Source organism: Chinchilla lanigera, unplaced genomic scaffold, assembly GCF_000276665.1.
Source record: "Chinchilla lanigera isolate Chin_1 unplaced genomic scaffold, ChiLan1.0 scaffold00050, whole genome shotgun sequence".
NCBI classification, from domain to species: Eukaryota; Metazoa; Chordata; class Mammalia; order Rodentia; family Chinchillidae; genus Chinchilla; species Chinchilla lanigera.
The window spans coordinates 13,970,783-13,984,172 of NW_004955451.1; the positions used below are offsets into that span (position 1 = coordinate 13,970,783).

The 13,390-nt window shown below is 53.9% G+C and overlaps 1 protein-coding gene across 1 annotated transcript in view; it reads right to left on the bottom strand.

Annotated features, from left to right (window-relative positions):
- Positions 1–11,660: 11,660 nt before the first annotated feature.
- The window catches only part of Plxdc1 (plexin domain containing 1), a gene marked incomplete at its 5' end in the record, with an annotated part of 45,793 nt that continues 44,063 nt past the window's right edge, over positions 11,661–13,390 (bottom strand). Inside the window, 1 exon segment of the mRNA XM_013519432.1 lies at positions 11,661–12,436. Within this exon segment, the coding sequence (XP_013374886.1) occupies positions 12,317–12,436 (120 nt within the window).

Below are 13,390 nucleotides of genomic sequence, written 5' to 3' on the forward strand. Positions count from 1 at the left end.
CTGAAGTACAGATCCCAACCCACATTGCCTGAGTTAGGATAATTTGGACTCCATTTTGAACTTTTTAAAAATTTTTGTGGTGCTGGGGATCGAACCTAAGGCCTTGTGCATGCAAGGGAAGAGCTCTACCACTGAGCCACTCCACTTTGAGCTTTAAGCTAGGAATACTGGGCAGCATCTTTAACCACATTTATTTATTTATTTATCTATTTATTTTTGAGACAAGGTCTCACTACGTAGCCCAGGCTGGCCTTGAACTCGTGGCAATCCTGCCTCAGCCTCCAGAGTGCCGGGATGACAGGCGTGTAGCACCATGACTGGCGCATCCCCATAGGATGGGAGGTTGCTCAGCACGGAACAGAACCGGACTCCCAGGCTGGGCAATGACGCAGGCAAAGGGCGAGGCCCAGCACCAAGTGCAGAAGCCGGGCTTCGAGGCTGTGCTGTGTGGTTCCAACCCTGAGGCTGAAGGGCCGAGGATACAGCTCAGTGGCACAAGCACCTGCATGGTAAGCACAAGGTCCTGAGTTTGATTCCTGGTACCAAGAAAAAGAAAAAAGAAATACCAACCCTCAGGCTGAGGAAGAGGCAAAAAGAGCAGAGGCTACGGGGGTGGGAGGAGAAGGGGGAGGGGGAGGAGGAAGAGGAGCGCGGAGTTTCAGGGCAGTGAAAACCCTCTGCACGGTGCAATAATGCCGGACATGTGGCATCATGCAGTTGTGAGAACCCCTGAATACAAAGCACCAAGAGAGAACCCTTTATAACTCTGCACTGTGGTGCAGGCTCATCAGTGTGTGTGTGTGTGTGTGTGTGTGTGTGTACACGTACAAACCCAGTGCTGGGCACTGAACCCAGGGCCTTCACACTGACCTACATCCTCAGCCTTTTTTCTTCTTTAATGTTTTGTTTTGAGACAGCATCTTGTTAAGCCACTAGTTAGCCCTGGCTGCGTTTCAGTTTGTGATCCTCCTGTCTCAGCCTCTCGGAGTGCAGAAATTACCATTGTCTACAACAGCAGAAATAGCATCCTGGTGGGGCAGGGACTGTATGGGAGTGTAGCTGAATGGTTGCTTTTTTTTTTGCGGGGGCGGGGGGGGTGTTTCTGAGGTTTTTTTTTTCTTTTCTTTTTGAGACAGGGTCTTGTTAAGCAGTTCAGGCTCTCTTGAGCCCACTTTTTTAGCCCAGGCTGGTCTCGAACTCGGAAAGATCCTCCTGCCTCAGCCTTTCAAGTGCTGAGGTTACAGGCGTGAGCCACCATGCCCGGCTAAAGACAGTTATTAAAGCCACTTGTGGGGCTGGGGATTTAGGTCAGAGGCACAGCGCCTGCCTGGCAAGCGTAAGGTCGTGAGTTCGATTCCTGGTGCCGGGAAAAAAAAAAAAAAAAGCTATCTGTGTGTGTTAGGTTGGCGGGACAATATCCGCAAAACCCCAGACAAGTATGAAAAATACTGCCATGTAGGAAAAGCTGCTAAAATTTTGATTTCCAGATGGTCAACATTTAGGTCTGACTCACTGGGAATGTGTTACGCACTCAAAACCCTGAAAGTTGAAAAACCCAGAAAACTCTGCATCCAATTAATTGGCTGAAATTCCTAAGTAAACGTCAGTAGGGCAGACCGGCTCCCGACACAGCTCGAGATGTGTGTTGCGATATGTCCAGAAGGTGGCAGAAGAGAGTTGCATAAAATTTAATTTGTATTTTCCATTCGAGGGACCCCAAAGACAAGAAAATAGAGAACCTCTTGACTTCCGCAGACAGCCTCAGTTTGCGGATGAGAAAACTGAACCCCAAAGAGATTACCTGACTTTCTTATACTCTTTACCCCGCCTGGCCCTCCAGGGCGTCTCTTTCCAAAGGACAGCCCATCCCCATGAAACAGTAAACACCGTCCTCCGCTCCCTGTTCCCTGGCAACCACTGTTCTCCGTCCCGCCTCTGTCATTTTGACCACTCTTGGAATCTGAGAGAAGTGGAAACATAAAAGCCTGGTCCTTTGGCGAGAGCTTATTTCGCTCACCACAGATCCAAGCCTCTTCTTCACCGTGGCCCGGGCCACAGCCTCCTCCCTCGCAGGGCCACGCCGCGTCCGTGTACCCGGCGTCCATCGAGGAACACCTGCGGGCTTCACCTGTCTTCACCGCGCATGCGGGAACTGTGCACCCGGCTTCGAGGGCTGCGGGCTCCTTGCTCTCGGCTCTTCGTGCCATTTCTAGATCACGTGGTTATTCCATTTTTAGTTTCCCAGAGAGCTGCAATACCAGCTGGACTATTTTACATTCCCACCAGCCGCATACAGAGGCTCCAGTTTCTCTGCGTCCTTGCCAACATTTGCTACCTTTTTTCTCCTTTTTATTTTTTGAGACAGGGTCTCACTATGTAGCCCAGGCTGGTCTTGAACTGGAGGTATCCTGCCTCAGCCTCCCAAGTGCTGGCATGACAGACATACATCCAGTGGGCCGGGACTGTAGGCATATGCCACCACGCCTGGCTTCTCAGCCATTATTATGTTCGTTCAATGTAGCCAGGCTTGGCTACATTGTGTTTTTGAGGGTGTGCCGTACTGATACATGTAGCTAGATCTTCCAACCGTTCCTGATCTAGGGCATTCCAGTACTCGGGGTACTATTTTTCTGCTCTGCTGTGAAGGAATGCTGAGTTGTTTGTGTTATTTTGTTTTTACAAACGCTGCTGTGATCATGGTGATTTTTCATATCTTCTAGTGCAAATGTACAAGCATTTATTGGGGAGCATAACTAAGGTTAGATCCTGGGGCTCTTTGGAGTGAGTGTCTCCTGCTTTCCCGGGTAACTGTGTCCGCGCCTGGACCGACTTCTGCGCTTGTCAGCCTGGGTGACATTTCCCATACCCTTGCAACTTTCTTTTTGGTGGTTGATGGCTGTACATTGTGCTTCACTATGAGCTTAGCTTACACTCCTTTGGGTAACAATGAGGTTGAGCATCCATTAAAATGTTTCTTTTTTGCTAGGCAAGCCTGCAATCCCAACATGAGGGAGGCTGAGGCAGGAGGATTGCCATGAATTTGAGGCCCAGCTGGGCTACATCGGAATTTCAAGGCCAGCCTTTACTATGTGACGAGACTCTATCTCTAAAAGTTTCTTTTTCTTTCTCTAGGACCACCAAAGTCTTTCCCTTTTCTCATTGTATGTCTGTTTGTGGGTTGCTGTTCTTTCTGTATTCTGTGGTACCTTTTGATCAGATGTTCTTTTTTTGGATGTTTGAGATAGAGTCTCATACATGTAGCGGCCTTGAACTCAGTATGTAGCCTAGGCTGGCTGTGAACTTTTGGCAATCCTCCTGCCTCAGCCTCCCATGTGATGGGATTACAGGCATGCACCACCACACACAACTACAGATGTTTAGTGATGTAGTAGAATATCACCTCAGTTTTAGCAGCACTGACACTTTGTGCTGGAGCTGGATAATTCTTTGAGGGGTGTGTGAGAGAGAGGGAGAGAGCTGTGTGTTATAGGATGCTTAGCAGCAACCCCAGCCCCGCCCACTAGATCCGGGAGCGCGATTCTGCCTGAGGTGTGGCAATCAAAGATGTCTGCAGACCCTGCTAAAGGTCCCTGGCAGGGGCGCAGGACCCGCACCTGTCGGCATCAGTGCATTCATGTTCTCTGCCTTTCTTGGTTAAGAAATCCTTCCCTACTCTACTGTGACTTTTTTTGGGGGGGGGGCAGGGCAGTACGGGGAATCGAACTCACAACCTACCGCTTGCCAGGCAGGCGCCGCGCTGCTGAGCTGTACCCCCGGCCCTTCTTTTATTTTCTTCTAAAAGCGTCCTAGTTTTGCCTTTCCCAGGTCGGTTTCTGAGCCCCCTGAGCCCTGTGGTGAAGCTTAGCTCTCAGCGCCACCTCCTCTGGACAGACCCTGGTGAGTGAGTGCGCAGTCCCTTCCCGGCTCCTCGTCTCCAAGACGCCCTCTGCGCCACGTTGAGTGGCCACCGGGCAGCTCTGCGTTTCCAGGTCCTGGGTCCCACGCATTGCTCCCTGTGCGTCCTTTGCCAGCATTGCGCTCCCCCGCCACCTCGTCGATGACGCCTCTGCGAGAGGCTGCTCTTCAAGAGGAGTCTGAGTCTTATTTTGCTTTAGCCGTTCCTGGAACCCGAGTCAATCCTCCTGCCTCAGCCTTCTGAGTGCTGCTGAGATTACAGGTGTGGGCTACCTTGCCAGGCTAGCAATAGATTTTGTCTTTATGAATTTAACAGGCATTTTCTAAAATGTAATAAAAGTACAAAAACCTAGGAATAGCATTGCAAGTGTGATCCATGACGGACTCTTTAAAAAGCTTTAGAATACTTATTTAGATGGAGGTTGGGATAACTCCTGGATCTAAAGCTCTGTTGTAGATATTTGGCTCTGTATCTGCCTCTCTTGCTCTTGATACCTAATACCCTTGGGTTTTGACATTTTTTACTGACAGCATATATATATTTTTTTCCTTTCTCAGACAAGGTCTCTCTAGGTAGCTCAGGCTCAGGCTAGCCTTCAACTCCCAGCATCCCCCTGCCTCAGCCTCCCAAGTGCTGGGATTACAAAACCATGTTACCACACCTGGCTCTGAGTTTATATTTCTTAAAACCTTATCCATGCAATTTCTTTTTTTTTTAGGAGCTGGGAATCCAACCCAGCTCTTGTGCACAGCAGGCAAGCAGTGGACTGCTAGACTGAAACCCCCAGCCCTTGTGAGAATTTTTTATTTTGGTGTTACTGGGGATAGAACCCAGGGCCTTTGTGCTGAGCTATACTCCTGCTTGCTTGCTTCCTTCCTTCCCTCCTCCCTCATCCCTCCCAGCATAATGTTGAGAGGCAGTCTCACTAAGTCACTAAATTGCCCATGGCTAGGCTCAAACTTTAGATCCTCCTGCTTCAGCCTGCTGAGTGCTGTGATTACTGGCATGCGCCACCACGCCCAACTCCTTGTGGGAATATTTTGAGGTCTGAGATTCCTGTCGTGAGGACTACATCACCCCTTCCAGCACTTGAAGCGCTCAGGACCACTTAAGTCAACTTCTCTGCTGGTGGCTCTCCAGGCTGGTGGAACGGCACGGTCTGGGTCGCCAGCGTGTGTGGGGCCAGCCTCGGGTTACAGACTTTTAGGGCTGGATTTTCTTTCCTTCATTCTCATAGAGGATCAAGAGCCCAGGCAGGCCACTTGCAGGCCCTGCAGACGGAGGATTAGGTCGGCTGCTAGCTCAGCCTAACAGCTGGCTGTGGCTTCAGGATCTTGGGCCCTGGCAGGGGTGTCTGACCGGAAGCTGTCTGCCAATTGCTCTGTTTATTTCTTTGGATTTAGGCTCAGCCTAGAATGCTTCATTAGAAGAGGGGTCCGTGAGGTGCCTGGGCCAAGGATAGCATCTGAAATGGAGCGAGCGCGCTTGGATTTCAATAATGTCGGGAAAAACCCGTGTTGAAAAGTCTCAGGCGCGCGTCTCATATGCTTTTCCTCCCGGGTCCTGCGCTTTGAGCGTGACGCACACACAGCGCAGTGCAGCGCGGGGAAGCCGTCATCCGCGGCGGAGGAAGGGGGAGGTAACGCAGCTCCCCCCGCTCCGCGCTGGCGCTCAAGCCCAGCACCCCCAGGGCTCTGCCCCGTGCGGCTCGCAGCCCGTGTGCGATCAGCGATCAAGCCCTTTTGCTTTTTGTTTTTTTGGCCTCTTGTTGTCTCTAATGGTTTAAACTGCAATTTTGAAAGACTCCTAAAGAGTCCTGTTGCTTATTCTCCTTGCTTGCATTGCCGTTAAGCAGCACAGCCTCGCGTTTGTCCAGGGAACGTTTGGAGCGCCGTGTGAGCACCTTGGATGACCTCTACGCTCGGCCTCCACCGAGAGCGCCTGAGCCCCAGCCTCCGCTGGGCGGAGCCTGATTTTCTGTGAATGGGCAGCGAGAGGAGGGACGCAGCCTCTCTCTTCACTCCTCCGCTGAGAGGGCCTTTGTCTTCTTTGTTTTCCCCACTTTCTGAGGCGGGGCAGCCACTCCACCTCCCCAGAGCGCTTGCTCTGGAGCTCAGAGGGTCTCAGTATTGATGGCTTTGTTTCATGCAGTGTCTTCAGTGTCTGTGTCGAATAGGACATGCATAGGACGCCCCTTTTTCCCTCCTTACTGCTTTTTTTTTTTTTTTTTTTTTGAGACAAGGTCTCTCTATGAAACCGAGGCCAGCCTTGAACTCACTATGTAGCCCAGGCTGGCCGCAAACTCTCTGCAATCCTCCTGCCTCAGCCTCCTGAGTGCTGGGATGGTGTGCACTACCACGCCTGGCTCCTTTACCATTTTTTTTTTTTTTTTTTGGTACCAGGAATCAAACTCATGACCTCAGGCTTGCTACATCTGGCCCCTGCCTTACCATTTTTTGATGGGAAATGGAGATCGCAGTGGTAGGGTTTGGTGATGCCACTTGTCTGGGCCGTTGTCACTGTGAAGGGGCTGCGGGTGGGGAGGGGGCAGACCAGGCACGAGGACCCCTATGGTTCAGGGCCAAGGGGGGTCCCAAGAGTAACCCCACCTCTTGTTTTTGGTCCTGGGCTTTTGCCACGAACAGCGTTTGGAGGCCTGGCCAGGACCAGGTGGGGTTCTGTCTCCCTGGGTGTATTTTCCGGCTCCAGCTGGCAAGGCAACCCCGGCCTGTGCTGGAAGGAGAGAGGTGAGCACAGGGAATGCAGGGGCGTCCCAGAGGCCCCTGAGCCTGCACCAGCTCAGCGCCCCACCGCACCCCACCCCACCCCAGCAGCTGAGGGCAGCAGTGAGAGCCAGGCCAGGAGCTCATCTTTGTGCCGGCTTCTGAAGACACAGCATTCTGCCAGCGCCGGACGGGAACCTGTCTGCTGGGCGGGCGGAGAAGCACGTTCCAGCGCGGGAGCCTCACCAGGAATGAAATGCAGGCACTTGCTGCAGCTGTGGACCCAAAGCCGCATCAGGTTTTTGGTTTTGGTTCCGGTTTGGCTTATTGAGATAGGGTCTCACTATGCAGCCCAGGCTGGCCTCGAACTTGGGGTGATCCTCTTGCCTCAGCCTCCCAAGTGCTGGAGTGACAGGTGTGCCACCACGCCCGGCTAATTTACGCGTTTTTGCCCCGTATTCAGACAGGCAGCAGACGCAGGACCTCAGCCTCCGAAGCCATGGCCTCCTGGTGGAGATGGCATGTCTGTCCTCAGACTGAGCTGACGGGAAGGTGCGTCGTGTCAGAAGCAAGTGACGAAGACGCCACCGAGGCCTTGGAGCACTTGCTGAGCGCCGCCTGGTTCCAAGCACTGAGGAATGTGAGACGCTGGGTCGGGGCTGTCTCGGCCCCACCCCAGCCGGCGGCCTCAGGGGAGCCACACGCCAACGGTGCCTAGTGCAGACGCACAGATGAACGACAGACACGCAGGTGGAGGCCTCTTTCCTCACTGGGAAGGAAGAGCCAGGCTGCCATCATGCGCTGGGCACGCTTAGCTTCACTTGGCCAGCGGACAGATGAGACAGCCTCTCCGAGGACAGTGTGGCCCCGAGGGCTTAGAAAGTCCTGGGCACCCACAGCACGTGGCCATCCTGTCTGCAATGCCGCTCGTCCGGGGAATGAATGGCAGAGGGCGGGTGCTCCGGCCAGGGTTGCTGTGTGAGGTATTTTGTTTTTGTTTTTGTTTTAATTTTTTTTTTTAAATAAAAGGAGGAAAAGTAACAGACAACCGTTTACAAAATAGCAAAAGAACAGTACAGACAATACAGAGTGGAGAAATTTTGTATGTATGTATACACAGGATAGTTAACATAGTTGTTCTACTGTCTTCCATTTCTTTGCTGAAACTGTCAATGAGTCCTTGATTGATCAAAATTGCATGTCTCTACTTGTTTTCATGAGAAACCACTTTGAAGATCTCAATATGTAATACAACAAGCATTGTTAATTTCCTACCACTTTGTTTGTGCGAGGTATTTTGGAGGCTCCTGTTACCAGCTTGGGGTCCGGTCCAAGTTTCTGAGGTCCTAACCAACGAATTGAGCAGGACCCCAAGACCTGCAGCAGATCGGTGATTTATTTGAAAGAGAAAAGCCAAGATCCCCTCCTCAGGGAAGAGCGCATGGTCTCAGGGGCCTTGGTGCTGAGGGTTCTAAACCTTACGGTTTGGGGTGGAGCAGAGGCTTGGGGCTGAGGCTTGACTCAGCGCCCCTGATTGTTGGTGTTTTTTGACCTTTTACTGCCCTTGGAGAACTGTCATGGCGCCCAAATCTGCACAGTCAGTGACATGCTAATTAGGGTGGGGGTCACCAAAGGATGCGGTAGACCACTGCGCATGTGCCGGATTTAATGTGTATAAAGCACAACACCCGGTGACCTTTTCTCATTGTGTTTAGACCTGGGCATCCTGGTCCCGGGCTCATTTAACTCAGAAGGTGGATCCGGTCCCAGAAAGCAGTTCCCAGGTGCCCTCCTTTTTTCCCAGTCGTTTCTGAGGTCACCTGGTACCTCTGATCTAACCCCCAAAATGGGCTCCCAGGCCGGCAAGCCCCCGCTTCTCTCTCCAGCCTTCACCCTGGCCACCTCCTGAGTCCTGCCACCCCCCAGTTTGCACCATCGTTCACGCAGGCGGAAACGGCGGGGTCTCCCGCCCCGCTCCCAAGGCTCCGCCCCTTCCCTGCCTGGCTGCCTCCCCTCTCCCGGCACATTCCTCTTTATTTGGCCAACGCCGCGTGTTTATTTAGAAACTGGCGTGTTTGGAGCTTGAAATTTGGCATCGCTGATTTTGGCTGTGAGGAGTTCAAATTTTTCCTCTCTGTTTTGGTTTGCTAAACCTATTTTGTGAGCAAAACACCACCAAGTGATAAAAACACACCGAGGCTGTTGACGTCGTGCAAACGTGAAGCATCCAGGAACACGACAGCACGGGCTTGCGTGATTTATTTTGCATCTCTAGATAGCGGATTAGACAAACACAAGGCTGCCTTGCAGGACCGGCACGCTCAACCCAAGCCAACGGCAGACGCTGCTGTGCCCGGGGCAGGAGGGCCCCAGCGTCTGGGAGAGCAGTTATAGATCATGGTGTGCACACCCCCCAAATCCTTTGCATTTTATTTTACATTATTATTATTATTATTATTATTATTATTGCTTTTTTGAGATAGACTTTCACTACATAGCCCAGGCTGACCCCCAACTTACGGTGAGCTTCCTGCCTCAGCCTCCTGAGTGTTAGGATTATGTGTGTGCGCCACCACACCCAGCTCTGCATTTTATTTTGCACACGTGAAGCGCATGAATACATTGCATTTAGGACATACAGCGAGGGTACCTTCAGTCCCCAGTCCTAGATGTGCTCAGTCCAAGCTGGCATGGGGGGCGCTGCGTTTTATCTGTGACACTGGCTCTCTGAGGGCGGGCCCTCGAAGGCAGGGAGAAGGGTATGCCCGGGGTGCTGCTTCATGCCGTTGGCGTCTGCACCGGGACCCGGGAAGGAGGCTTAGCCCTGTCCACAGCCAGAGGACGGTCCCCACAAGTGGCATTTCTGCTTCTGGGACAGTTGGTTGGCAGCAGCTTTTGCTACTGTTTTTAACTTTGTAATGAAGCTAAAGGCGGAGCATAGCTCGAGCCTTATCCAACACTTAGCAGTGAACTACGCACGCACACGGGAGCCCTGGTAAAAACACAAACCTACAGAATTTTTTCCACAGGCCGTTGAGGAGCCGGTGAAGTGACCAAAGGAGGTTCTGACCTCAGGCACCAGCCCCAAACTGGAACAAGTGGCTTCCAGAGCCACAGGGGGCCCAGAGATGACACCCGATCATGGCCCGAGGAAGGTGCCCACCCACGAGGCTTCCTGTGGAGCACCAGTCCGTCCGCTGTGCCCAGGGCACGCCTGGACTTCGGGGTGGGCGTCTGGGCCCGTGCCATGTATTCTAGAATCAGACATCGCAGGAGGCCGGGACACAAGTCTGGGAAAGGGTGAGTGGAGGAGACCAGAGTGTAATTACAGCCTCATTCCGTGTCCCCGTCTCAGCCTCTGAATTCCTCTTCATTCTCACGTCTCTTGGTCCCCCCTTTTTCTTTTTGAGACAGGGTCTTACTATGTAGCCAGGACTGGTCTCAGACTCACAGCGATCCTTCTGCCTCAGCCTCCTGAGCGCTGGGATGACAGGCATGTGCCACCACACCTGGTTTGGTTCCCTCTCTTAAGAGTCCTGGGACAAACCAGCCTTCCTAAGGCCTCTGTACTCCCTGATCAGCATAGACCACTTCCGGTCCCGTTCCCACTGAGTGAGGGACTCTCACGGCCCCCATGCCTAGAGGCCCCACGTGGGGAAGAAGCTCCCAGCCACCACCTGCCCTGGAACTGGGATGCTCGGGGTGGGAAGGCCGGGAAGCCTGGTGAGCGGTGCACCGTATGAGGTGCTGTGTTGCCTCTTGGCCAGTTAGCCAGGCTCAGAGTCGGCCCTGACACCCGTATCTCCATCCGGTCACTCACCTTCAAAGCAGGCACCCTCGACCTCCCCAGCAAACCTGCTGTGAGGCCGGGGTCAGCTCCCAGGTCTGTGTGCCAGGGAGCCTGGGACCCCACACCCTGGGGGGTGCTCGGCACTGAGTCCAAGTGCTCCGGCTTGAGAAACCCAGGCCGGTCGTGTCCAGAGGCCTCTTGGTGACACAGCTTTAGTTCTTTTTGCTGTAAATAAACCAGCCGCCTGCTGCCAAACCGTTCCGCTCCTGTGGCGGTCACGATGTTCCAGCAGTCAGCCGAGCTTGCTCAGACTGAGGCCAACACATCTTCAACTGTATTTTCTTTCCTTTTTCTCCTTCTGTTGGTTTTTCTGAGTCAGGGTCTCGCTGTGTAGCCCAGGCTTGCCTTAGACTCACAGAGATCCTCCTGCCTCAGCATCCCGAATGGCGGGATGACAGGTGAGGGCCATCACACCCAGCTCCCAAACTCTCTCCACCTGCGGTGGTTGGCAGAGGTCTCCTGGCGTCCCTGCCCCTTTCTCCTGGAATCCTGAAGACTGGTCAGGCTGGCTGGGAAGACACATGGTGGAGTTTGGGAGGGGACAAGTGGCGCTCTCCATGGCCCTGGCCCACAGCAGGAGCGTCTGCCCTGGCTGTGTAGACCACAGTGGCCGCAGATGCTATGCTGGCCAGGCATGAGTACAGATGGCTGGGACATCCGGGTGCTAGGGCACACTTTTTTTAGTCCTGGTGCCAGAACCTAGGGGTAGTCTACCACTGAACTACACTCCCAGCTCCTCCCCTTTTTAAAATTTTGACATCTCAATAAATGTCTCAATAAATTTCCCTGGTGGGGTGCTAATTTGCAATCCTTCTGCCTCAGCCTCCCTCAGTGCTGGGATTACAGTGCCAGGTCCCTTGCCCAAGAACCGATGCAGACCTCCCTGTCTTACAAAGCTTTGCAAAGAGTCTGCCAGTGACGCACGGCCTTTTCTCTCCTGCAAATTCTCTCTCTCTCTCTCCCTCCCTCTCTCTCTCTCTCTGTCACACACACACACACACTCGCCCTGCAGCTCTCTCCTGTGGTTTGGAAGAGAGCAGGGCTCAGCCTGTGTCCCACTGTGCATGGGTCATCAGTATCCTCGCCGCAGACTCTGGAGCTCTGGCTGTGTGCGTGTCACATGCTGCCTGTCCCACCCCTCGCCACCTCCACCAAGCCCGTGACGAGCGAAGACTGGCTTCATGTTTATTTGTGGCTGAGGCTTTTTACCCGAAGGAGGCCGAGCTCTAGATTTTCAGCCCAGTGTGCTTCAGAGGCAGCCCGGGTCCTCAGGGGACAGGGGCTAAGTGTGGCAGCTCGAGCTCCCACCCCGCAGCGCTGCCTGCAGCCGCTGTCCAGGTCAAGACCTTGTACAGAGTCCCTGCTCCCTGTCCCCACTGTCTCCGAGCAGGGGCAGGGGCGGGGCTCACGGAGTCCTGGACCCTGTTTGTCGTCAAAGACCAGGCTCTGTCTTGGAGGTGCCAGGCTCCCGTCGTCACCGGGGTAAGAGGACAAGGTTGGTTGGGCTGTGCAGAGGACCAGCTCTGGAGCCCACAGGCCCTGGGACCCCAACCTAGACTTTAGCTAGGCCGGGTCGCACATTGGGGTGCAGGGCAGGAGCCCCGCACAGAGGCCAAAGGTCGGCAGGAGCGGACTCTTGTTCTTTCAAAGCTCCACCACAGGGCTGCTTTCCCACCCGCTCCTTAGTGGGGTGTGAGGGCCGAGCTGCGGCCCCAGCATCTGAAGCCACCGTCCCTGTCCCTTCTTCCTGGCCACAGTGAAGCTTGCAGGAAGCCGGGGAAAGTCGCTTCCGGTCTTCTTTGCCGTCCCAGTTGTTGCTCGTGGCCCTCAACACTGCTCGGCCTCCACGAAGCCCTCCTTCTCGAGGCCCGCAGGCTCCACCTCCGTGTAGGTGGCGTGGTTGGGGTGGTTGCGGAACTTCATGGCGGGCCAGTGGTGGGGCCTCCGCTATGGGGACGTGGGGCAAAGTCACCGGGTGGTTGTGACCTCTCCCTGGGCCCTGCCCCCAAGGGAGACGGGCACTAAGATTTCCTCTCCTGCTAGCAGCTGGGTGACAGTCGGCCACAGAAGAGGACCTTCTATCCCTCACTCCCTGGTCTGAGAGCTCAGTGCTGGACCCTCAGCCACACAGAGTAGACACCCAAGCCCAGGAAGAGCCATGGGCCCTGGATCTGGGGGCCTGGCAATGCCAGGATAACCACCCTCCACGTGGCACAGGCCCTGCATCGGGACATTCAGGGGTCTCCAGAGTTTACCTAAGACCTCCCATCTGAGTCCCTGTGGTCAGGGGACCTGCAGTTCCCAGGTGACACCCAGGTAGGCTGAGAATCCTGCAGGACTGGCCAGAACCCATAGGAAATGGGTCATTTTTAAAAAGTGGGGGGAACTCTTCACCCAGGCCTCTGGGTAATGAGGCCAGTGGGCTTGTGACCTGTGTGGCCACTGCTGTGTCCCTCTGAGGACCTCTGAGGTGACTTTCTAGTAAGAAACATAAGGGAGGTTCTCCCTGCTCTGAACCACAGAACTGCTCTGGGGTGTGAGCTCCTAAAGGGTGAGCAAGAACTTATTCATATTTATATCCAGCTTTTAGAAAAAACGCTGGATCACTGTGTGTACCCAACTGAATTTTTTTTTTCCCCCCTTTGGAGACAGGGTCTTGCTATGTAGTCCAGTGTGGCCCTGAACTCACTGTGGAGCCCAGGCTGGCCTCAGACTTGTGGCGATCCTCCTGCCTCAGCCTCCTGAGTACTGGGATCACAGGTGTGCGCCACCAGGCCCAGCTCCTCTCAAGTGAATTCTAAAGATTGAACTAGGGGCTGGGGATTTAGCTCAGCGGCAAAAGCGCCTGCCTGGCATGTGCAAGGTCGTGAGTTCGGTTCCCGGTACCGGAGAAAAACCAAA